Here is a 25,581-nt window from a genome sequence, read left to right on the forward strand (position 1 = left end):
TTTCCCTCTGACTTTATTGATTCAGATAAATATTGCAGTCATAAATGGATATATTATTTTTTTCTTGAAATAAATTCTAGCAAGGTAGAAAGTATGTTAAGTAAAACAATCCAGAGGACGTATTCCCCAGTGACTATACAATTTATTTCAAAATGTAAATGCCAGTGGCCAAAGACTTTCAAATTAAGTTGAAATTAGAAGAAAAACCCACACCAAATTATCAAAAAAAAAAAAAAAAAGTGCTGCTACAGTGCAATGTTCGTTTTGTTTCTTTGTTTGGGGGCTTTGGGGGGGGGGGGGGGAATTGGGAAGTCTCATTACCTTAACAAGCAGAAGGTATAGCTGCTCTCGAAGAAGTTGAATGATATACAGGAGTGAATACTGTAGATGAAATACTACTGCTTATAAAATATTTTTCCATTTTGAACAAATCTGTAAACTACACCTTTGTTTATAGAAAAAAAAAATATGCTTGTAATAGTCACTGTAATATTCAGCTGTGGATAAAGAAATTTGTGAAATAAACACTTTTGAAGAAATTGTGACTTTTGGTCAAAACTGGGAATGTAAAAATACACCTTTCAACGCTTCTGTATATTGGAAACATTTCTATTTAAAAATTACAACGTATTTTACAAAGACAAACAAGTCTGAAAGCTTTCACTTAGGGCTTTTGAAAGCTTCAGAAGTTATAACTTAATGCCAGAGGTGCTTAAATATCGTGAGCTAATTAGAAACCAATTAGAGTGGGGAGTTTTACGGCCTCGAAGACCATTGCAAATGAACGGAGAAGAGGAGATGCAGCGTCAACCCCTGTGCAAGTCAATGGCAGGGAGAGAAAATATAGTAAATCTATATATAATATATATCTAAAAATATAGTAAAACCCTCTGCTTTTTTTAAAGACAAAGTTGCACGAGGCTGAACCTAAGTCATGGGAATTATGTAGGGAAAGCAGTCGAAAGATATGAATCAAAAATGAGATGGTTCACAGGGAAACGTTTTTTTCTTCTGGAAAATTTATACAAATTAAAATTGCATCAGTGAAGACATACGACGACTTTAATTTGTACACGAAATAAAGATTTTATACCGATTTCTGTATTGATCCTCCCATCTCCTGCCAGACAGTCTGAATGGTTCCACTAAAGGTTTTACATGCAGAAATTGTACCTCAACATGCATTTTTAACCAGCAGAGCTTTGAAAGGTGGTTTTTGTGGATCCCCTCTGCAGAGCCGGGGAGATTGCAATGGACAGGGGACATGGCAAGGCCATCCAAGTCTTCTGTCTTCTCCATCCAAGTCCAGAAAGGTTGGAAAGCTGGAAAATGGGGGCAGTGCTGGGCCAGGCATGGGCTGTGAAGAAGATCAGGGTACAAACTTCCATTAAAACACCAGATGAGGAGTTGAGGGGGGGTGACCGCCCCAGGATTGAGGGGAGATGCCCTCAGAGGGTGACTTTGCCCCGGGAAGGAGGGGAGATGCCCTCAGGGGGTCACTTTGCCCCAGGAATGAGGGGAGATGCCCTCAGGGGGGTGGCTTCACCCCAAGAGGGCGGGGAGCTTCCCTCAGGGGGTAACTGCCCCAGGAGTGAAGGGAGATGCCTTCAGGGGGTCACTTTGCCTCAGGAAGGAGGGGAGCTGCCCTCAGGGTGGTCACTTTGCCTTGGAGAGGAAGGGAGCAGCCCTCAGGGGGGTGACTTTGCCCTGGGAGTGAGGGGAGCTGCCCTCAGGGTGGTCACTTCGCTCCAGGGAGGAGGGCAGCGGCCCTCAGGGCTCCCGGGACCGCCCCTGCAGTTCGTCAGCGGGTCTCAGGTGCCTTCCCCGGTTCCTCACCGGTCCCGCCGAACTCGGTCAACGCCGTGGCTGCTCGGCCCGGTCCCGGCCGCCGCTCGGGCCTCCCGCCGCCAAGGCCGCCGTTGCCTTGGCAACGCCGCGGGGGCCGCGCCGCCATCTTTTCCTCTGCCGCCGATTCGCCACAGCCCGCGCCTCCCAGTCCAGGTGCGAGGCAGGTGGGCGAGGAAGGAGAAATCGAACGAAGTAGAAGTGAAATAATAATAATTTTAAAATTATGAAGTTTTAAATAAATGAAAACGTGCCTCCCGCGCCTCGCTCCCTCCCCCCCCCCCCCCGCCCGGCGAATGTGCGGCGAGCGAGGCGCGGGCGAGGGGGCGGCAGACGGCGGCCATGGCGCTCCTGAGGGGTGAGCTCCTGTCAGCCGGCGGGGGGAGAGAGAGCGGGTCCATGGCTCCCTGAGCGGGAGAAAGAGCGGGTCTATGGCTCCCTGAAGGGAGGAGAGAGAGCGGGTCCATGTGTCTCTAAGGGGGAGAGCGAGCGGGTCCGTGGCTCCTGAGGGGAGCAGAGAGAGAGGGTCCGTGGCTCCCTGAGGGGGAGAGCGGGTCCATGGCTCCTGAGGGGAGCAGAGGGAGAGCGGGTCCGTGGCTCCTGAGGGGAGCAGAGAGAGAGCGGGTCCGTGGCTCCCTGAGGGGGAGAGCGGGTCCATGGCTCCTGAGGGGAGCAGAGGGAGAGCGGGTCCGTGGCTCCCTGAGGGGGAGAGCGGGTCCATGGCTCCTGAGGGGAGCAGAGGGAGAGCGGGTCCGTGGCTCCCTGAGGGGGAGAGCGGGTCCATGGCTCCTGAGGGGAGCAGAGGGAGAGCGGGTCCATGGCTCCTGAGGGGAGCAGAGGGAGAGCGGGTCCGTGGCTCCCTGAGGGGGAGAGCGGGTCCATGGCTCCTGAGGGGAGCAGAGGGAGAGCGGGTCCGTGGCTCCCTGAGGGCGAGCGGGGCCCGGGCCGGCTCCCTGAGGGCGGGCCGGCGCTGAGGCGTAGGCGATCGGTGGCGGCCTTGCCCGGCTTGGGCCTGGCCGGGACAGCCCCGGCTGTCGGGACCCGGGGCTCAGACAATGTTCGTCAGAAAATCCACCATGGAGCTTCTGAAGCCGTTCCTGTCCCTCCCGGGGGGGATTTTCCTCCCTGCTGTCCTGTCTGTGCCCTGTCGCCATCCGTGTGATAGACGGGATGGGCGCAGAGGGTGGGGAAGGGGACACAGTGTTGGTCTGTATTGAGCACGATTTGAATTTATATTGAATATACTGTGGTCGACTTCCTGCAGTGCTTAAAGCGGTCGTGGTACAAGCAAACCTGTAGCAAAGGGCGCATGTATATAATAACTGGTTAGGTCTATGTACAGAGACTAGAAGTGACACTTGAGGTGACACTTGAGGTACCAGTGACTGAAAGTTTCTTTTGTTGTATCGAACCCCTGCCTGTATTAGTGATAACGGTGCAGGATAACCTCTGTGAGCACCAACGATTCCTAAAAGTGTTTTGTGTACAGAACTGCTTTATTCTCTATATGCTTTAAAGTTTGTGCCTTTTAAAAAAATTATAGAATCATAGAATGGTTCAGGTTGGAAGGGACCTTAAAGATCATCTTGTTCCAACCTCCTCTGCCCTGGGCAGGGACCCCTCTGCCCATGGGGTGTCATAAGATAAATAAGGCATAAGATGAATATGCCCTTTAATACATCATCTTGTTTAAAAGCAAAGTTGAAGTCTTTCGAAATAGGGCTTTCTACCCATTTGACAGTGCTTTGCTGCTTGGCAGAATGTACCTAAATAATAACCTATGTGTAAGTCACGGTTTGAGGTTTCAGGGCTGAAAGGCGGTCGTGTCGGTGTTGCAGGAATTCCATGTTGCTCTGCTGAGCTGGATAACACAGAGCAGCTTTGCCTGTACTTGTTTGCTGTTTGTTTTCTGTGCCTGTTTCAGGATCTTCTCTCATCTCTCAGCACCATATTTTTCATATGCTGTTCTCGCTCCTTAATTATTTTTTTTGAGGTTAATGATTGGTTTTTAGGCCTTCAAAATAGGATCTGATGAAGAAATATTTTCATACCAAGTGCATTTGAGAAATGCTAGAGGGTTAGAGAATGTTTCAAACCTGCGATAGCAGATCCCCATTTGGCAGCAGGTGGTTAAAAAAACAGATTAAAAGATGTCTTGAATTGAGTGTTCGATAAGGATTCAGAGTGACCTTAGCTTTCTAACCCCAAAAGCTTCCAGATCTGTATGCGGTCAGTAGTGTTCTGCTCTCACCCAATGTTTATCACCTTGGAAAATTGCGGAGACTCTGGAAGTCTTGCCATGCTAATATAGGACGGTACTAATTAATGGAGACTCAGGAAGAGCTGTCAAAGGGCGTAGAGTCCTTTCGCACTCAGGACTTCAGCCACCCCTTGTTGCCCGTCCTGAAAGTTTGTGGAGGGATCAGCGTTTGTAGACGTCTCTCCAATCAAGCAAAATTAGGCAGGCTTTGGAATAACATACCCTTAGGGGAACAGCTCTGTGATCAGTTTAATTCAGCATAACTCAAACACAGGTCATGATGCTGCTGCTTCTTCCCTTGCTGGTTCAGTCCAGCCTTCGAATTAGTGTTTTATTGAGCAGCCGGAGGGTGAACTCGGGCGCAGAACTGCTCCAAATGAAAATTAGCCCTTCATTTTTCGTCGACTCTGGGTTTGTCTTCAGCTCCCGCAGTTAGTTTTAGCGTGATCTGTTCTGGTTTAGGCTTTGGCCTCGTGGTGCTGCGGTGAAGAAGTGGCGGCAGCGACCTCGGTGAAAGGCAGATGTTGTTATTATTGTGGAAGAAAAGTTTTAAGGGCAAAGTTCCATCCTCGCCCCGGACTGTTTGTTTGTAAGGCAACGGGGTGTATGTGAATTAGCAAATAACCTGGATAACCAACAACCTGGCCAAAGGGGAGGGGAACAAGTTCTTTGAGCTTGGTCAGGTCCCTGATATGCTCCACAGCAAAACCTTGTCATTGGCTATTGCTGACACAATTTTGGAGGAGGCAGAGGGACAGGAATCTGTGGGCGAGTGGTGGCAAGACGAGTGTCCAGGCCTGCTTTGCTGCAGGGAAGATAAGCTTAGGAACATGAGCTAATACTTAAAAGAGCTAAGAGTCTTTTTTTTAACAAGTGTTGTTAACATTTAGTGAAGGCTCAGACTTAACATTCAATAAACTATTGTTAGTACAATACGTTTTGGGTAGTTAAATGAAAATTACTGGTCTAAATTTAAACCTGCCACCTGAATACTTAGAGTCCAGGGACTAATTCTACAGTGACTGTATTGAACACACCTGTTTTCTGTAAAAGTAAATCAGTTAAAGCATCCTCACCTTTGTTAAAAAACCTTGTAGGGGTTCACATGTTGTGCCTGTTAGTAGTTTTCAGCTTTTTTTGAAAAAAAAATATGTACTAAGTAAGAAGTTTTCGGTCAATGAATTAAGAACTGTTCCGAATTAAATTGAATTACTGGCTGGTATCAATTGGATGATGATTAAATGAAGAGTGAAAACCGGTGATGGATATAGCACACGCAGTGTGGATACAAGGGGTCAGTTCCGAGCCTGGGTACGGGACCTTCCCCGCTGCACCAGCTTTGGCACTTTTCAGACCTCTGAATATACAGAAACCTCTTGAGATACATATTTTTAGTGACTGTGGTGTTCCTTCTACACTTGAAAACCTGAAGAGTGTTTTCTCTCTTTCCGGATGTATCATACTTAGCAGCTATTTATCCCTTTGAGGAAATAAGTTCCATGTCAGCACTACGTTTTAAGGGAGCAGCAGTGGTGTACTTAGCAAAGATTATTTTTCAAGGTCTTCTGGGTACCCCAGAGAGAAACTGGTGGGCAGCATCAGGGTGCGAGGGTGTTACTATGTTTTACCATCTTTATGGCTTTGAAAACCATGTTGTTTTTATTATAGATTCATAGATTGGTCCAGGCCGGAAGGGACCTCCAAAGGTCATCTAGTCCGACCTCCCCGCAGTCAGCAGGGACACCCCCAACTAGACCAGGTTGCCCAGGGCCTCGTCGAGCTTCACCTTGAATATCTCAAGGGAAGGGGCCTCAACCACCTCCCTGGGCAACCTGTTCCAGTGTTCCACCACCCTCATGGTAAAGAACTTGTTCCTAATATCCAATCTAAATCTCCCTTATCATTTGTCCCTATCCTTAAGATGCAGTTCTTGCTTAGTCGACTTCAGGCTGTTTGCCATCTTCTGAGCGTGTTTGTTGCCTGTTTGAGATCCCAACGTTGCATTCGAGTCCTTGTCAGTGGAGCAGGCTTGACCTTCACCAGTTTGCAAAGTCCTTTTCTGTAAATCGCGTAGTCTGGGATCCAAATACGTGGGGGACAGAGGAACACCCCCGCCCCCCCCCCCAGCAAACCAGCCAAACGGTATGGATCACCCGGCTTCTAACAGAGGGGCTGAAAACAGCGTTCATGAGCAGCTTCATGAGGGGGCATTTTCATGTGCCTTCATTCTTTTATCCGTAGATATCCTTCTAGCGTTACTTAAAATAGCTGTGGCACGCTGTAGGAAAGGGGAGGTGAGCTCTGTTCTTTAACTGGGGGAAAGTTCACAGGCTGCTTCCCGCTTGGTTCTGCCCACAGCAGCAGAGAGCTGCTGTGCCCGGCAGTCACCAGACGTTAGGTTTGGGTCAGAAGCAGCTTCTCCCAAGCTGAAATTCATATAGATTCCTTCTGGCCAAAGCATTTGTACAAACGATGCCTGTTGAAAACTGGATTTTTTTCTCAGAAACTTGGAAGACCGATGCTAATCCAGTTTACATGATCTCTGTATCATTCTGGAAATAGCATGAAGTTTTTGATTAGGTATTTTGTCCTCTTAAGTTAAACGAATCAAAATGCATATAAATCAGGTTTTTGGTTTGCTTGCTTTTTTTTTTTTAATTATTCTTTGTGAAAAATTTCAGAGTATAAACGAAAAATCTGCTTTTTTTTTTCTAGGTTGAGGGAATGGCCTCTTTGTTTCTTAAAAGAACTGTTCCTCCTCTGCTTATTTCACAGATGTCCACTGTGGAATTTCATGGGTGTTACTTTCACGCTTTTAGTAAACTAGCACTGATGCCTGATGTGGTGTAGCAACCTCTTTTCTCTGCCCAGTATCCAAACTACCTGTCTTTTTCAAACCTCTTTGCGGAAAAGAGTTATTTCTGAAAGCTTCCCAGCTTTTCTTACTACCCATTAATTCAGCGTATCTTCCCAGTCTAAAGTATTGCTATATCCTTATTTATCTTGGGCTGCGTGGCTTCACATGTCTATGCCATTGGCCAAGAAGGCCAATGGCATCCTGGGGGGCATCAGGAAGAGTGTGACCAGCAGGTGGAGGGAGGTCATCCTCCCCCTCTGCTCTGCTCTGGGGAGGCCCCATCTGGAGCACTGGGTCCAGTGCTGGGCTCCCCAGTTCCAGAAGGACAGGGAACTGCTGGAGAGGGGACAGCAGAGGGCTACAAAGATGATGAGGGGCCTGGAGCATCTCTCTGATGAGGAAAGGCTGAGGGACTTGGGTCTTTTGAGTCTGGAGAAGAGAAGGCTGAGGGGGGATCTGATCAAGGCCTATAAATACTTCAAGGGTGGGTGTCAGGAGGATGGGGCCAGTCTTTTTTCAGTGGTGCCCAGGGACAGGACAAGAGGGAACAGGCCCAAACGTGAACATGGGAAGTTCCATCTCAACATGAGGAGGAACTTGTTTCCTGTGAGGGTGGCAGAGCTCTGGAAGAGGCTGCCCAGAGAGGTGGTGGAGTCTCCTTCTCTGGAGACATTCAAACCCCACCTGGACACGTTCCTGTGGGACCTGCTCTGGGTGGCCCTGCTTTGGCAGGGGGTTGGACTAGATGATCTCCAGAGGTCCCTTCCAACCCCATAGCATTCTGTGATTCTATGGTATTTATTTGTGAATTTAGGAAGTAGTCCAGTTGAGGCTGTCTTTGGTGATTTTCTGTTTGTCAGACTCTTCATGTCTGGATAACTCTTTCTTCTTTTGCAGGTGTATTCATCGTTGCAGCGAAGAGAACTCCTTTTGGGACCTATGGAGGTTTGCTGAAGGACTTCACGGCCACCGATCTGACAGAACATGCTGCTCGAGCCGCACTGGCTGCTGGCAAGGTCTCTCCGGAGATGATCGACAGCGTCGTCGTCGGCAGTGTCATGCAGGTCAGTAGCATGGAAAATTTTCTGGTGGGTGATTATTTCCATCGTCTCCTTCGGTGGGGTCCTATTGATAGTTACCTCTGCTCTGCAGCCAAGAATAAACCAAAGGGGTGGAGATGGAACGAGTAAGTAGCGTTAATTATGTAGTGTTTCCTGTTCATGTTTAAGGGACGTACCCTGCGTGATTTGTGATATTATTGGGAGCAAGACTGAGCTTTCTATTTTTAGTACCAAAGGTGGCTTAAACTAGGACAAGCTGATCTAAAAAATGTGGATTCATGAAACGATTAATTGCTAGTCCCTGGTACATTTTTTTCTATGATTCTATGAAAATAGGATGGTTTGGATTGGAAGGGACCATACAGACCATCCAGTGCCACCCCCTGCCCTGGGCAGGGACACCTCCCACCAGACCAGGTTGCTCCAAGCCCCCTCCAACCTGGCCTTGAACCCCTCCAGGGATGGGGCAGCCACAGCTTCTCTGGGCAACCTGGGCCAGGGTCTCAGCACCCTCACAGCAAAGAATTTCTTCTTAATGGCTTGAGCTTCGTAGCTCGATGACCAGTGAGCTTTCACTGGATTGAATAAAACCCTTTCTTTCTGGAGACTGTAACTGATGTGAGTCCTTAGAGTTTCCTATGGAATTTTTTTGAGTGAATATAGGTTTACTTTGAGCTGGAGGGATACATGCCTTGATTGGCAGAGATACTTGGACAATCGTATCTTTTCCAAAGACCTTGTGATGTAGATGCTGTTGTGTGCAGGGCACCGGCATTGCAAAACCGCAATTATCCACATGTCTAGATGCGGATCTTTCTTTTAGGCAAGACAGGAAAGAGCATTTTCTATTTTTGTTCTGTTTTGTGTTCTGACTTCACCATTATTAAGGGTAGGCAGTCTTATTTTGCACTGAGGGTTTCAAGGGTGCAGAAGAAACAAAACCCTGAGAACTTTCATGGTAAGTGAACAGACGTGCAGCATTCCTTAAGGATTTTCAGCCAGAAGAGTAGCTTTTGATTCTCCTGTCTCCTACAGCTGTCAGCTCAGCTTCTTGGATTTGACTTTTTTAGGTTTTGTAAGAAGTGTTTGTGGCCTAGAGAAAAAATATTGCAGCATCCAAATCTCTTGTAATGCTTTCACATAAAAAATAGCGTTCTCCTAATAAAAAAAAAAAAAAAGTCTTTTCATGTTGAAATATTTATTTTCCTTTGCATCATACTTCCCCATCCCGACAGATTTTCTTTTTTTAGCCGTGGATTCCTTTCAAGTATTTTACGGTGGTGTTTAAATAACTATGAATGTACCACCATTTTAAACTCCCCTTTTTCAGCAGCAGTGGCTTGAGTAAATTATTTTCTTTTCTGAATTTGCATTGGCAAGAAGACAGAACTTTGTCTTTATAATACATATTTGTCCCGGTTTGAAGTAAAACCAAACCAATTTTCTGTTCTGTAACTTTACATCCTAGCTAGGCCTCCTCTAACTCTCTGAAATTAACGGCATATTGTGGAGAAAACTGCTCGTTCTCAGAATGATAAGCCCAATGTTTGTGCTCCATGCCAAGGAATGATATGCAGGGAGGCCCTTGCTTATACTTATTGCCATAACAACCAAGGTCGGCCAATTTCGTTATTTGCCCCCTTAGAGGGTCGGAAACGGAAAAAACGTAGAGGGGTCACATCGGTGGGGAGGAGCGGACAGGACAGGTGACCCAAACCTGACCAACTGGGGTATTCCATCCCATCTGCCCCATGCTCAGTATAAAGGCTGAGGGATCAAAGGGTCAGCCCCCTTCCTGCGATGGCCGACGTCCAGAGAGGACTCTGTCTGTTCATCTGCCTTTGATCCCGATCCGTGTGTTCCTGACTCCAGAGCTGGAATCCAGTTCCCATTCGTCACTGAGTCCAGTCTGGGACTTCCCCAGTGCCTGCTGGTGACGTGACTGTCATCCTGGGAGCTTGATACGGTTTTGTATATATTGTATCTATTTCATTATTTTCTTCTTTATTTTTATTTTAATATTAATTCTTCATTAAAGTAGTTTAGTTCATTCTAAACTTCTGAATCTCCTTATCTCTTTCTCCTCCTCTCTCCTCTTTTAGGGGGGGGGAAGGGCCATCTGCCGGTCCGGTTTTGGTAAATTCAGTCGAAACCGCGACAATATTAGCTTAGGGCATGATCCCCAACAGCGTAAGTGTTCTCTCTGTTTGGAAAAGATCCATTACAAGCCTATAGCAGTGCTGTTATAATTTTTTTTTTTTTTTTTTATTCTGTGCCTGTGCTCGCCATCATCTGCTGACTCGGTAGTTGAAATGCAGAAGCCTATTTGGTTTCGTTTCATCTCACGTTGGAGCCTGGTTTATTCAAGTAGCGGGTTCTGAAGGAAACCGCTCCGTGTGGGGTACTTTGCTTGCTGACTTCAGTCTTAACATCTGTAGTCCCGTTTTTGGCCTGATGTCTAGTCTTTACAACACAGTGTTTCTTTAAAATGCATATTAAGACATTGGTCCTTTTTGATCGTAAAGGATGGTGTCTTTTTGAAGTGAATCGAAGCGCTTCTTAAGACTAGTAGGGTTTCTGTTGAACATAAACTATCTTTTATCAGTGACACAATTGCACCGTTCCGTGTTTTCATCAAGACTTTTACTTTCTGAAGAAATTAGAGCGTAACAAGACCTCCTGTTTGTGCTGTCCGCAGAGCGCCGCAGATGCGATTTATATCGCGAGACATGTTGGTTTACGCGTGGGAGTTCCTGTCCCAGTTCCAGCCCTCACTGTCAACAGACTCTGCGGCTCTGGTTTCCAGTCCATTGCCAGTGGATGTCAGGTACAAAGTTCTGTTTTCTTCTGTATTAGTTGTAACCTTTATCAGACTGTTAACACGAGAGAAGAGACGTGTGTAGAAACGTGTACTTCATGTTTGGGATGGGTCTTATCATGGATTTTTAGGTACTACTGGTAGAGACTTTTTATTGTCCTGCACGGTTTTGTGCAAGAGTTCAGCCTCCACAGTGCCAGATATTGTGGTTTGTTTAAAAAATCATCACTGTAGCTATTTTTGAATTTAATATAAGGAATACAACAAGTGAAATGGAGTTCAGCTGTGCAGTAGTTGCATCCTGTGACCTTGTTTGTGTGAAATTAGGGGCCTGGAGCATCTGTCTGATGAGGAAAGGCTGAGGGACTTGGGTCTTTTGAGTCTGGAGAAGAGAAGACAGAGGGGATCTGATCAACACTATAAATACTTGAAGGGTGGGTATCAGGAGGATGGGGCCAGTCTTTTTTTTCAGTGGTGCCCAGGGACAGGACAAGAGGTAACAGGCACAAACTTGAACATAGGAAGTTCCATCTCAACATGAGGAGGGACTTCTTTCCTGTGAGGGTGTCAGAGCCCTGGCAGAGGCTGCCCAGAGAGGTGGTGGAGTCTCCTTCTCTGGAGACGTTCAAAACCCGCCTGGACATGTTCCTGTGCAACCTGCTCTGGGTGGACCTGCTTTGGCAGGGGGATGGACTAGATGATCTCCAGAGGTCCCTTCCAACCCCATATTCTGTGATTCTGTGAAAGCCAACCACATCCTGGGCTGCATCAAAAGAAGTGTGGCCAGCAGGTCACGGGAGATGATTCTACCCCTCTACTCTGCTCTTGTCAGACCTCACCTGGAGTTCTGTGTCCAGCTCTGGAGTCCTCAGCACAGGAAGGACACGGACCTGTTGGAACGGGTCCAGCAGAGGGTCACGCAAATGATCCCAGGGCTGGAGCCCCTCTGCTGTGAGGACAGGCTGAGAGAGTTGGGGTTGTTCAGCCTGGAGAAGAGAAGGCTCCAGGGAGACCTCAGAGCAGCCTTCCAGTATCTGAAGGGAGCCTACAGGAGAGCCGGAGAGGGACTCTTTGTCAGGGAGTGTTACAACAGGACAAGGGGTGATGGTTTTAAGTTGAAAGAAGGGAGATTTAGATGAGATATTAGGAGGAAATTCTTTGCTGTGAGGGTGGCGAGAGCCTGGCCCAGGTTGCCCAGAGAAGCTGTGGCTGCCCCATCCCTGGAGGGGTTCAAGGCCAGGTTGGAGGGGGCTTGGAGCAACCTGGTCTGGTGGGAGGTGTCCCTGCCCATGGCACGGAGTTGGAACTGTATGACCTTTAAGGTCCCTTCCAACCTTAACCATTCTATGATTTTATGAACTGGAGTTACTGGGCGTCAGAACCACAACCGGAGGCTTTCATCTTTTCATCATTGTTTATATTCTCATCTAGCCATGTAAGAAGCAACCCGTGCTTTTTAAATGTCTTTCTATTCAAAGATCCAAACCCTCTCATGGATCAGCTAATTTATGACGTCACTCCTTCTGAAACAGGGTTTTTTTTTAAAAAAAAAAGTTCCTATCGGCGGGCGAATTATTTTAGATCTTATCCTCTAAAGGAAAACTTGTGGAAGCCAATGTAGAGTTAAGGTTACGTGTTTACGATAAGATCCATCTGGCTTTTTTGTTTTTTTCTAGTGATTTCTGCAAAAAGTATACACCTTAAGTCTACACCAAAAAAAAAAATCTGTTGGGGAATTTGACCATTATATCGAAAGTATGGTTGGGAGCTCTCTTCCAAAGACGGCATTTCATCAGTGCAGCTAACGTTTCTTTATTTCTCTGGCAAACAACAAAGCCGCAGCTTCTATTCCGAGCTGCTTAAACGCGCGCGCGGAGTTTTTGGTAATTATAAGGAAGCGTCTCAGCACGTATTACTACAAATCAGTCGCGTTAATTATTAACTAGTCATCTTAAATGAACATCAAGAGAATTTCATCTGCTTCCATTCCGGTACACAAATAACCTTAACTGTCCAACTGAGCGAGTCGTTTTAAGAAAGCAGAATTTTTGAGTGGTCTGATGGTGCTTTTAGGAATTAGGTCTTCTAGGTTCTGTGCGCTTTGCCAAAGATGAATTAGTGCATTTTAGGGGTTTCTTTTGGCAGCTTACCTGGCTAATGTTTTCTAAAATGATTTCCCCCTTTTTTTTTTTTTTTAGAATCACAGGGCTTTGAGGTTTAATTTGGGTTCCTTTTGAGAATATTGGGAGCTCAAAAAAATAAAGCGCTCGACCGTCCCTGAACCTAACCACACAGGCATGCAGATGTTTAATGGCTTTGCTCATCAATCCTGTCGTATGTCTGCATCCATATTCTCCTTTCCCTCATTGCTATAATCATTCCTGGCTGAAAGGAGGAAGAAGGAACACGTAACGAAAGATGACAGACCCCCAATTTTAATAAAAAGGGTAAACCCTTCATAAATAAGACACACGGCTAAGCATGAACACATTCTCTGTGTGTGGCTTTGTAGGTGATGAGGGCTTTTTCTAAAACAGTTGTTAGTGTCTGACAAAAGCGGCAAACTAAATCCTAGATCTGTTTTGTTTTTCTGTTAACAGGAAATTTGCCTTAACGAGTCAGAAATCGTTCTGTGCGGTGGAGCTGAAAACATGAGCCAGGCTCCTTATGCAGTTCGCAACATTCGATTTGGAACCAGATTAGGAGCAGAACTCAAGGTCTAGTACTTTTGGTGGTGTTGTTTTTTTTTACTTTTTCTTTTTTTTCCTCTGAATAAAGTCACGTTTACAGAGTAATGTAGAGTATTTGGCCCACAGACAGTCTATCCTTTCAAATGGAATTATTAGAGATCAGATCCTGATTTAGTTGTTCAGCGCATTTGTTCAGTATTCAGACGTTATCAAAACAGTGGGTTCAGTTTTGTAGCTTTTCCAAAACTGTTAAATTAAATCCATTGACAGATTAGTTATTTTTAAATTTACTTCTAAAGAGAAATCCTTAGTGAATCCTGTGGGGAAATTTGCAGCGGGACCCGCTTCTGCTCTGATAATTACTGTTTACTCAGTGGGTCGTGATCGACATCAAAATGCTAAATTGGGATATTTCAGCGTTTCAGCCCTTTTCTATGCTGTTTTTCCGTTATGATGATGGTGAATATGAATGACGCTCGACTCTGCTCTGTGAATTTTGTGTGACACCGTGACAAAACCTCAGTTCCTACAGAGAACACTTTCCCCAGGTTGCTGATGACAGTGAGTCTCCGTAGGTGCCGCTGGGTTCTTATCGTTTAGATAATTGAATTATACAGTTGATGGTGAATGAGTGATTTATCTTGCAGAACTTTACTGGTGACAGAGAGGTGACAAACCCCACCTGAGCTGACTGGGGTGGCCTTTAACAGGTTAAATGAAGTTAGACTTGGGTGTTTTCTCCCCTGAGATGTTTTAACCAGGAAGACAGGTGTGTTTTCTCATAAGTCTCTAATAAATAATTCATGCAGCAGTGAAATACACTGAAATGCTAAGAGTCATAGGCTTTTCCCAAACCTTTCGGGGCCACATATGAGTGGAAAAAAAACCACACAAAAGCACAATGTAGGTTAATTAAAATAACACACAAGAACTTGCACTGTGTTTGTTCTAATTTAAGTCAAGTATCTGTAGGTAACCTGAGTTAATTTTACAAGGAGACATTAGTTTCTAAGAGGCTGCTGAATAATTAGAAGCTGTCAATAATAAATGTTAATACTGCTGTGCTTTATAATTTTCTTTTCATAATGTTTCATGCAGTTGGAAGACACATTGTGGGCGGCTCTGACAGACACGCACGTTAAAATACCGATGGCAATCACAGCTGAAAATCTGGCTGCAAAATACAACATCACGCGAGAGGACTGTGACCGATACGCCTTCAAAACGCAACAGAGATGCAAAGCTGGTTAGTAAATTTAGGAATGGAAGTGTTTACATGATACTAGTTTCAAATGTAGTCGGTTTTTAACGTCGATTCAAAGTATCTTTTAAGTTTTGTGTAGCTCATGGATCTGGGTGTAATTTGTTTTTTGATTTGCAGATACTCTAATTCGTGGGGTTTTTTTGCCTTGGGGTACAAACTCCTTGGGGGTTTGACTTTGAATATACGGAGTCAGGTGTTGTGGCTATCAGCAGATTAAGTAACGAGCCCCTTTCCACTGGCTTGCTGCATCTTCCTAGTGGACACTCAATAGCCGTTTAGGCAGCAAATGCCATTGACCTGTCACGTGTCACCTCCTGCCTGAGCAGAATTCATGTTCAGGAATGTGGCTTGTTGGTGCCCCTTTGGTGGGATGCCCCGCAACAGAGCAGCATTGTCCCAGGCATAGGACATGACTCCTTTCTTTCTACTTCACTGCAGAACAGTCATCTCCCACAGTGAACCACATCTGTCCTGCGTGCCAGCGTGTCCTGTAATTGATCTAAATCCTTTTTTTATTTCTTTTTCAAGTCATATGCTATTCTACAACCCTTGAACAGTTAGAGCAGATGGAATCTGAAGAGGGGATAGTTGTTGAAACTGTTCTTTGGGTGGTTTACGTGGCCAAAGCCATAATTCAAAGATATTGGGTTACTTTTACATTCTAATGATGGTGCTTTTTAACAGCTGCTACTCTTGGAGGAAGATTTTGTATTTTTTTCAGTGGGTGTAGCAGTGCTTGCTCAATTATGTGTTACCTTCCCTGCTGATCGTGTTAGTTAACTCCTGTCATTCCTGGAGCCTTTGCTAGAAACCGTACCCCTGAAGAGGCTTTTGCTTCTTTCTTGTTTTCTAGGATTTTGCCTGGCTGTTTTTATTTCTGCTTGTTATGACCAGTTCATGTTATTCCACGCTAAAGAGAGAGTCCTGTGGCTAATCAGGAAAGAAGAAGATTTTGTAGGATTTATTGAGAAAGTTCAGAGGTAGCTAAAAAACATCAGATACGGCAATTTCGGATAAAAACATCAGATACGTCCCAGTGACAGGACAAGAGGAAATGGGCACAAACTTGAACCTAAGAAGTTCCATCTCAACATGAGGAGGAACTTCTTTGCTGTGAGGGTGGCAGAGCCCTGGAAGGGACTGCCCAGAGAGGTGGTGGAGTCTTCATCTCTGGAGACATTCAAACCCCACCTGGCCATGTTCCTGTGGGACCTGCTCTGGGTGGACCTGCTCTGGCAGGAGGATGGACTAGATGATCTCCAGAGGTCCCTTCCAATCCCTTATCATTCTTTGATTCTGTGATTGGGGACACAAAAGGTAGCATTTAGTTGCCTGAATATTGGTGTCTAATGACATCTTAGGTGACGTGGCCAGATGCTTGGATACCTACGATGTCTTGAATTGCTTGAATCCCATTCTAAAATCATGACTTGACTGTGAGATCCTGTGGAGGAGCAGCTTGGACAGGATTTTGATTGATAGACAATAGCTTATGCTGGTCATCAACAGAGAAAATGGGGCTCAGGATTTTTTTCCACGTTCCTCTCTGAGCGAGATTTGCAGCTTCTTGGCCCTCTGATAAGTGACAGAGCTATAGAATAAAGCAAAAACATAGGGATATGATGTACCAAAAAATAAATCTAGTGGTTAAAAAAAAAAAAAAAGAAAAAAAAAAAAAAGACATATTTGTTATTTAAAGCTGAAATAACACTTCAATATTTGAGCCTTTCATTGGAGAATTTTGAGAATGTATTTGCAGAGTTTTTGCCCAGTTTCTAAAATAACAAACAAACAATAAAACTCCAACCAGCCTGTTTAAACAAAATAAAGCATAAACAATACTGTCCCTGAACTCTTGGTGAAAATAGAGCAAAAGTTGTGTGCACATGAAAATGGGATTATTGGTCACGCTGCGCAATCGTCTCCATATTTTTATCGGAGTCCCTTTTATTTTCCTTTTTGTGGTTGCAGCTCAGGACGCTGGTTACTTTAATGCTGAGATGGCACCAATTGAAGTGAAAACGAAAAAGGGGAAGGAAAATATGCAAAAGGACGAGCACCCAAAACCCCAAACCACTCTGGAACAACTGGCAAAGCTCCCGTCGATCTTTAAAAAGGATGGAACGGTGACTGCTGGGAATGCTTCAGTGAGTACGTCAAAGCCTTGGGCTGTGACAGTGTCACCTCTAAGCTTCTCCAAATTTATTGTCACTGTATTTATGTCTCACTGAGCCACCTTTGGCCGTCAGTGGTGTCTCCTGATGAAAGCGAGTTCTAATTCTGCAGTTGAACGCCCCTGGTTGACTCTTCCAGCCCCAAGCTGGCAGGGGATCCTTCAGGCTGCTCCTGTGTCCTAAAATTTGGTTCTGTGGATTGTCGTTGTTCTTTTAGGGAGACATTGACACTTCCTCCTCAGCCTTGAGTTATGCACTGCAGTGGATATTTAGAATTAACCGTTCTACTTTCAATAATTACTGAACTTTTGCGTTGCAAATCATGCATTATATTAGTGGCCGCGCTGCTGCTGCTCTTCTTTGTACCACAATTTGTATCCTCCAGACCACATTGTGCCCTTCCCCAGAGCAGACTGGCTGCTTAGCAGCGTGTCATTACAGACTGTTCCTCTTACAGTCATTATCTTAATCAATTGATTAATGTTCTTTGGGCCAGAAGGACCTCTGCGATCATATAAGCTGAATTCCTGCCTAAAATAGATCACAGCCACACTAAGTATGGGTGTCTGCAAAGTATCTTTTATAATTAATAGTACATAACATTATCCAATATTAATAGTGTCCTTACAAGTCTACAGAATGGTGTTTCCAGTGTAAGGGAGACTATAAGTGGCAAAAATGTATTTTCCTTTTCTAAAACATTGAAATTAATGAAACCTCTATATTTAACTTTCTTTACTAGTCCACAGAATAGTGGAAGATTGTGGTTTGTTGGTTTGAACAAACACTAACGCAATTGCCTGTTAAATGTTAACAGTAGCGTCTTGGATTCGAGCTGATTTTGAGGGGTATATTTAGTTTAAAGTGCGTGTTGCGGGGGGGGTTGTTTGTTTTATTTTCTCCGCTAAGAATGCTTGTCTCTCTTATTGCAAGGGGGTGTGCGACGGAGCTGGCGCGGTCATCATTGCCAGTGAATCGGCACTTAAAAAACACAGTCTTACTCCTCTGGCAAGAATCGTGGCCTATCACTCGTCTGGCTGTGACCCTTCCATAATGGGCATCGGTAAGTTGCGATAAAGCGGGTTATTTTATAGCGTGAAGCGGTATTAAAATATCCTCATGTTGGGCACTTTAAAGGAAAGAAAGGGAGGCTGTAGCGTGCTCAGGCTGGTAGCTCTGAAGATGTTTGTGGTGCTTCTACAGAGAGACTGTCTGTTCTGCTGCATCAGTCCATCCCTCTTACGCAGAGAGACTGATTTACTGAACGGTAGTCCCCCAGGCACCTTAAATTCTCCCTTTTTTACTCTCTCTGTTAATAACTCAAGAAAATAGGCACTCTCTCAATCTTTTTAGAAACTCTTTTCTCCTGCAATTCAATTTAGTTCCCTGTAAGCTTTAAATGCTGTTATTAAAAGTGCAACTATGAGTTGTCTTCCTCACCTCTTGCCGAAGGAGTGTTGCCTACGTGTACACCTTTCAGCAGTTACTCAGTTTCTCAATCTAAGATTGGATTCCGGGATACGCATCTGTTCAGGGATTATTTTGGCAAACCCGCTACTTCTCTTTTTTTTTATTACAAACATATTTTATGCTTCCTAATCAAGTAGCTGTTAAAGCAAACAAACCCGCAAAGCCGATCCAGACACACCCCGGGATTTTTCCTTTCTGTTTAGTTTGTAGACAGCGGTTGTATCCCAGCATCCCTTTTCCTTTCTGCCTTTCTCTTCAGTCTGTGGACTGGTTCCATGTGGCAGTAGAAATGCAAATGAAGCATTGTCAGATTTGTTTTCTTCATGGGACACTATCTGACTAACACAACCTTCAAAGCAAATGTGGAGGGAGGGTTTCTTTCATGGCATCATTGTGCTTTCTAAATCAGCCCGTGCTTTCTAAACCAGCCCGTTCTTTCTAGGTCAGGCGACTCTTTGAGCTTGTTTAAAAACTTCATAAATTATACGGAGAAACGGTTAGTATCGTAACTCCTTAACGCTGCGGCCTGTCCCCAGCAACTCAAAAAGACCAGATGAGATTCATCGACGTGACAGCAACAGATCTGAGAACAGGAGCTCAGTCTGAGCAACTGCCCTTTCACATTCGGAGAGTGATAGGGAGTCCTGCTTCACAATGTCTAGTGGAGAGAATTCATTATTTTAAAAAAAGAAAAAGAGACAGAAGGGGGGGGAAAAGTCTACTTGGCTGTCATTAATGGTCTTTGTATTGTCCACATGAGACCTTCCCGTTACTCTCACGCGTAACAGGCATACTAAAATCTGTCCGTAATGAGATGCGTTTAGAGTCTAGTATTAAACCGCCTGAGGCTTTCTAATAATCCACCGAGCTTTGAACTGGGCCCTTTCTTCTTTTAATTTTTCTGTCTCTTTGGTCATTTTCTCATTTTTATGCTTTTTATTCTTTGAGCTTTGAGTTTTCGACACCGTTTTTTCGGTAGTGAGATAGCATTTAGGATTGTTAACAGTTTAGGACTGGGTTTTTTTGTCTGATGATCACCTACCATGTAACATCTCGATATCTTTGTCCTACAAGCACATATCTAATTATCCCTTTCAAATTCTCTTTGAGTGTTTCTTTCCTTAGGTAGCTGTGCTTTGGGATTAATCTCCCCTAGTGGATTATACTATGTTGTAGATGTCAGCTTTCTTCCAGGGAACAGTTTTATTGCCAAACTCTGTAATACTCTCTCAAAAAAAAAAAAATCTTACTGTCTTCAGTTGGCCGGGACCTGGATCCAAGGGAATATTTTATTGTTAGTTTGTTTGACTAGAAGATTTTCAGATAAATTATATTAAGGGCATAAAAACAACAATACCCTTAACGAAACACATAATTAGCAAACTCGAGAACAGCCTGCCCTTTTCTTTTTTGTATACCTGGAGGCTGCAAGTTGTGAGGGAAGAATAAGCTGAACCAAGTGTCCTGGGAAGGAGAACGCCTCAAAACTGTCATGAAGTTCTTTTCTTTGGCTGGGGACTGTCGGTTCTCTTGACTTGAAAGCTATGCGGGTGTTTACCAACATAACTGTGTAGCAGTAGTGACACTCCTGACTTTCCCTGGCAGCGTGTTGGGCGAGCTGCCAAATAGTTTTGAGATTTAGGAGTTCTCTTCCCAGCTAATAAAGCAGGTGAGTGGCATATCCAGAATTCATTGGCTACACAGAGGCTCATGGGAGGGGATCTGATGAGGCTTCATGAAGCTATCCTATGTATAACATGTTTATAAGCCTTTATGTTTTATTTATTTCACTAACTGTGCATGCAATTTCCACGTAGGCCCTGTACCTGCAATTACTGAGGTTCTGAAGAAAGCGGGCTTGACCCTGAAGGACATGGATTTGGTAGAGGTAAGGAGTTTTAACGTGAACGGTGAGGCAACTCCTGATCTTTTTAGTGGAAACATTCTACTTGTACATGTAGCTCGTTATCACAAGGTGGGTGTTTCTGCGTGTCTGGAGCTCACCTGTCATAGCTTGTCGGCCTGACCTCTGTCCGTCTACTTTCTACCACACAGTTGTACAGTCATTGCAAAAATCTCAGGCACGTGGAAGTTAAAAATGGCATGATAGCATTCCATGGAACGAAAAATAGCCTCATGTGACATGAGGTTTTACCCTGTTGGCTGGACTATTAATGTTTTCACAGAATCACAGAATGGTAGGGGTTGGAAGGGACCTCTGGAGATCATCTAGTCCAACCCTCTGCCAAAGCAGGTCCACCCAGAGCAGTTTGCACAGGAACCTGTGCCCCCTCTGCTCTGCCCTGGGGAGGCCCCAGCTGGAGCACTGGGTCCAGTTCTGGGCTCCCCAGTTCAAGAAGGACAGGGAACTGCTGGAGAGGGTACGGCAGAGGGCTACAAAGATGCTGAGGGGCCTGGAGCATCTCTCTGATGAGGAAAGGCTGAGGGACTTGGGTCTTTTGAGTCTGGAGAGGAGAAGACTGAGGGGGGATCTGATCAAGGCCTATAAATACTTCAAGGGTGGGTGTCAGGAGGATGGGGCCAGTCTTTTTTCAGTGGTGCCCAGGGACAGGACAAGAGGAAATGGGCACAAAAATGAACATAAGAATTTCCACCTAACCATGAGGAGAAACTTCTTTCCTGTGAGGGTGTCAGAGCCCTGGAAGAGGCTGCCCAGAGAGGTGGTGGAGTCTCCTTCTTTGGAGACATTCAAACCCCACCTGGAGACGTTCCTGGGCAACCTGCTGTGGGTGGCCCTACTTTGGCAGGGGGTTGGACTAGATGATCTCCAGAGGTCCCTTCCAACCCTATATAATTCTGTGATTCTTTGTCTGGGTGGGGTTTGAATGTCTCCAGAGAAGGAAGACTCCACAGTCTCCCTGGGCAGCCTCTTCCAGGGCTCTGCCACCCTCAAAGGAAAGAAGTTTTTCCGCATGTTGAGATGGAATTTCCCATGTTCCAGTTTGTGTCGTCCGTTGTCCCTTGTCCTGTCACTGGGCACCACTGAGAAGAGCCTGACCCCATCCTCTTGACACCCGCCCTTTAGATATTTATGAGCGTTGATAAGATCCCTAATTTCTCCCCAGTTACTTTTAAGTTAGTCACACTTCTCCCTTCCTGAACAAAGCCTTTTTTTTGTGTCAGAGAAACAAGCTCTTCACGAACACATTAAATCAGAATATACCGTGCCACTTTTTAAATAAAATATACTGCATACTTACTTTGTATCACATGTGCCGGAAGGATTTGATTTTGTATTGGGTCCGACAATTTGTATTTTATCTGAGTACGCTTTTATAAACACAGACTTGAATGTTTTTCTCAGTCAAAACGACCTGGAGAAGAAACACACCTTATTTAATCTTGTGTGCACAGATGCTGCTGAAAGCTGGTGTGGCAAGTCAGATGTGAAGAGTTCTGTTGTTTCTCTGGTGTTTTAGGTGAATGAAGCTTTTGCACCTCAGTATCTCGCTGTCGAAAAAGTTTTGGGCCTTGACCCTGAAAAAACCAATGTCAACGGAGGTGCCATCGCTATCGGCCATCCTTTGGGTGCTTCAGGATCCCGGATCACGGCTCATCTGGTGCATGAATTAAGGTACGGACGTAACCGATAGCTGCTGCTGGCGACTACAGTTCTGATGTACTTACGCCTGCAAAAGATTTTTAGCGTGGATACTGTGTGACTAAAATCTTCCAGTCCACTGGCTTTAAACTTTCCACGCTAAAGTGTACTGGTTTCTTTTTTTTTTTTTTTTTTTTTTTTCCCCCAGGGCAGAGATCACTATATCTTTTTTATTCCTACTTGCAACACTATATTAGCGTTCAACCACAAAACCTCAGTTAATTTGCACCTTGCAGAAAACTGTTTCTTGGAGTGCGGCTGTAGAAAACTTAGCTTTTTAAAAACCAGCTTGGCAATAAAATGATATATTACTTATGCCATTTTTATTATGTGTTGAAACCACGAGTAGCCCGTAATGTCGTTCTTTGCCATCTTGTATTCCTAAGAACAACATAACATTGCTGCACCTGGTGAGGAATAACCCCCTGCACCAGTACAGGTTGGGGGTTGACCTGCTGGAGAGCAGCTCTGAGGAAAAGGATGTGGGAGTCCTGGTGGACAACAGGGTGCCCATGAGCCAGCAACGTGGCCTTATGGCCAAGAAGGCCAAGGGCATCCTGGGGTGCATCAGGAAGAGGGTGACCAGCAGGTCGAGAGAGGTTATCCTCCCCCTCTGCTCTGCCCTGGGGAGGCCACAGCTGGAGCACTGGGTCCAGTGCTGGGCTCCCCAGTTCAAGAAGGACAGGGAACTGCTGGAGAGGGGACAGCAGAGGGCTACAAAGATGCTGAGGGGCCTGGAGCATCTCTCTGATGAGGAAAGGCTGAGGGACTTGGGTCTTTTGAGTCTGAAGAAGAGAAGCCTGAGGGGGGATCTGATCAACGCCTTAAATAAATACTTAAATAAATACTTCAAGGGTGGGTGTCAGGAGGATGGGGCCAGTCTTTTTTCAGTGGTGCCCAGGGACAGGACAAGAGGGAACGGGCACAAACTTGAACATAAAAAGTTCCATCTCAACATGAGGAGGAACTTCTTTCCTTTGAGGGTGGCAGAGCCCTGCAATGGGCTGCCCAGACAGATGGTGGAGTCAACTTTAGTAGTACCTATTTGTTAGCTAATTTCTTTTCATAAAATGAGGACAACATCTACTATGGTTTTATAAATAGAAATAATTTTCACTGTTACTTTGTCCATCCAGGCGTCGTGGTGGGAAATACGCGGTTGGCTCAGCTTGCATTGGCGGTGGACAAGGTATCGCTGTTATCATCGAGAACACGGCCTGAGAGATTCTGGAGACCGCAGCGTTCCCCAAATTACTAAATTCCTGAGAAACTTCTGCCTTTTGTGCCAATAAAGCATCACTACCCGCCTTCCTTTTGTGCCGTTCCTGCAAGGTAAAGGAATAGCTGAGAAGTCTGAGTTCTGAACAAAACGATTAATGTCTTTCTAAGTAAAGGAAGTGTAACATCAATATAATATCACACTGATGAAGTATTTTCTAAAAGCCTCTTTTCAATCAAAGCTAATATATTTCTGTAGGCAAAATTCTTTTCATTTCCTGAGGAAATTGCCTGTCGAACTTTCACCAAACCTGCCTTAAAATAGCAGTCAGTGGAGCCTTTTAAGCAAGTATGGCTTAAACTGTTCCTGTATCTACTGTCTGGCACACGTGCCTCTCTTATCATCAGGAAATGTGAAAATTTAATTGGCGACCTTCTGAAGTCTATACTGATTGTAGATTGATGGCTGTAACCTGGACCCTGCTGTTTTGCAAGGGAAAAGAAAACCAGCGAAAGCTGAAATTTCCACTGTGCCTCCCAAAAGAACAATAAACAAACATAACAGAAAAAAAAAAAAAAAAAAAAAAAGGGCTTGGTGTTCCTTTGTTTGTTTGTTTATTTTAAAAGTAAATCCCTGTGAGATTTGTTACTTTTGGTAAGTCAGTGTTGGGTTTTGGAGAGACTGGTTTTCCTGGCTGAGGAACGATTGGTGTTTATTAGGTAGTTTCTAGAGAATTCTAGCAGATCTGCCAGCTCAGAGAAGTGGGGGGAGTTGCATCTAACTGTGGAAACTGCAACTCCTTGTTTCCTCAGACAGTATCGTCTGCATCTCTTGGGCCTGCGCTGTGCTGCGTAGACTTATATAGTAGGAAAGACTTCAGCCTTTACTCTTCCTCATCCTTTGCCAAAATATTGCTCGTCTCCGGCTGCTTCTTGCCACTCCGCTGGCACGAGCTGTGAGGGTTGTGAAAGATGGGAGGTTGTTCAAAACCTGACTGTCCGGCCTGGCAAGAAATTCAGGTTGAGGCAAGTGCTGTTACAACTGATGGGTAACAGTTGATCACCGTTCCTGGAGCTTTTATGGATTCAGTGTCTTTAATGACTGTAGAAATATTTAGCGCTGTTTATATGGATTTAAAAAAAAAAACCCCAGCTGCTGTAAGGCAACAAACCAGGTGTTCGTCTAACCCAGTATCTGCTTTCCTCTTTCTAATGTATCTTACTTAGGGATACCGGGGTCTCGCTGTTCAAGATACAGTTGCCACGTTGATTTTATAAAGCAGGATGTTTTCTATTCTTATTTCCTTCCATAATAACCTATAACTAACTCCCTCTTCCTTCTGTGACTGTGGATAATCACTGAACTCTTATTTTCAGAGAACTGGCCACAGTTTTTCCAAGATCTCATCTCCATGTAGTAACTGTTCTTTCAGAGCTCGTCACTGTGTAGGGTACAGTAAAGAATAATCCCCTTCACGCACTTTATTTTGCACGTAATGTTTCATTTCCTCCGTTTATCACTCAGCTTTTTGAGATCCGTGTGTGATAGTAGTTTTGAGAGTTGAATTTGGTCAGCGTGAATAATTGTGTATGTTCTGCAAAATGCATCACTATGTCCACCTCATTTTCCAGATAACTTACGAATGTGTTGTCAGCGCAGATGATTGTACGTCCTGCTTGTAGCCTTCCTTTGCTGTGTGAGCCAGCCGTATCATTCCATTTTTATCCTGTTCATTTCCTGCAAAAGCCTCCGATGAGGGGCTTTGTCATGCTGTGAAACGGTAAAATCTTTTCCCATGAAGTTACTGGGACTTCATGTATTGCGCTTCTGGTAGATGCAACTTCTTCCACAGCTTCCAGGTATTAACGTTCAGTGTCTGCTTTTTCATTAAGGGAAAACGCTCTTGTTTTGGGAGTAAACTTAATTGCTTTCTTTTTGCCTTTCTGTGGTCTCAGGCTGCAGTGCCTGGTGGTATAAACACAGAATCACAGAATGATATGGGATTGGAAGGGACCTCTGGAGATCATCTAGTCCAACCCCCGGCCGAAGTAGGTCCACCCAGAGCAGGTTGCCCAGGGACGTCTCCAGGTGGGGTTTGAATATCTCCAGAGAAGGAGACTCCACCACCTCCCTGCGCAGCCTCTTCCAGGGCTCTGCCACCCTCAAAGGAAAGAAGTTCCTCCTCATGTTTAGATGGAAGTTCTTAGGTTCAAGTTTGTGCCCATTTCCTCTTGTCCTGTCCCTGGGCACCACTGAAAAAAGCCTGGCCCCATCCTCCTGACACCCACCCTTGAAGTATTT

At 45.0% G+C, this 25,581-nt stretch overlaps 1 protein-coding gene across 1 annotated transcript; it reads left to right on the forward strand.

Annotated features, from left to right (window-relative positions):
* Window positions 1-2,156: 2,156 nt before the first annotated feature.
* On the forward strand, window positions 2,157-23,818 carry LOC141477002 (3-ketoacyl-CoA thiolase, mitochondrial-like). Its single transcript, XM_074166006.1, has 10 exons — window positions 2,157-2,203; window positions 7,860-8,026; window positions 10,722-10,850; window positions 13,442-13,558; window positions 14,630-14,777; window positions 16,767-16,942; window positions 17,903-18,032; window positions 20,257-20,327; window positions 21,880-22,034; window positions 23,198-23,818. The coding sequence occupies exons 1-10, from the start codon at window positions 2,188-2,190 to the stop codon at window positions 23,280-23,282; spliced, it is 1,194 nt and encodes a 397-aa protein (XP_074022107.1). The 5' UTR covers window positions 2,157-2,187; the 3' UTR covers window positions 23,283-23,818.
* The last annotated feature ends 1,763 nt before the right edge of the window (window positions 23,819-25,581 follow it).

The sequence above is a fragment of the Numenius arquata genome, chromosome Z (assembly GCF_964106895.1).
Source record: "Numenius arquata chromosome Z, bNumArq3.hap1.1, whole genome shotgun sequence".
Lineage (NCBI taxonomy): Eukaryota > Metazoa > Chordata > Aves > Charadriiformes > Scolopacidae > Numenius > Numenius arquata.

What these genes read in the sequence shown, in the direction of transcription:
- LOC141477002 (XM_074166006.1), top strand. An exon ending in CCCTTCCATAATGGGCATCG is followed by an intron (nt 18,033 to 20,256) that starts GTAAGTTGCGAT and finishes ATTTCCACGTAG; the next exon opens with GCCCTGTACCTGCAATTACT. An exon ending in CATCTGGTGCATGAATTAAG is followed by an intron (nt 22,035 to 23,197) that starts GTACGGACGTAA and finishes TTGTCCATCCAG; the next exon opens with GCGTCGTGGTGGGAAATACG.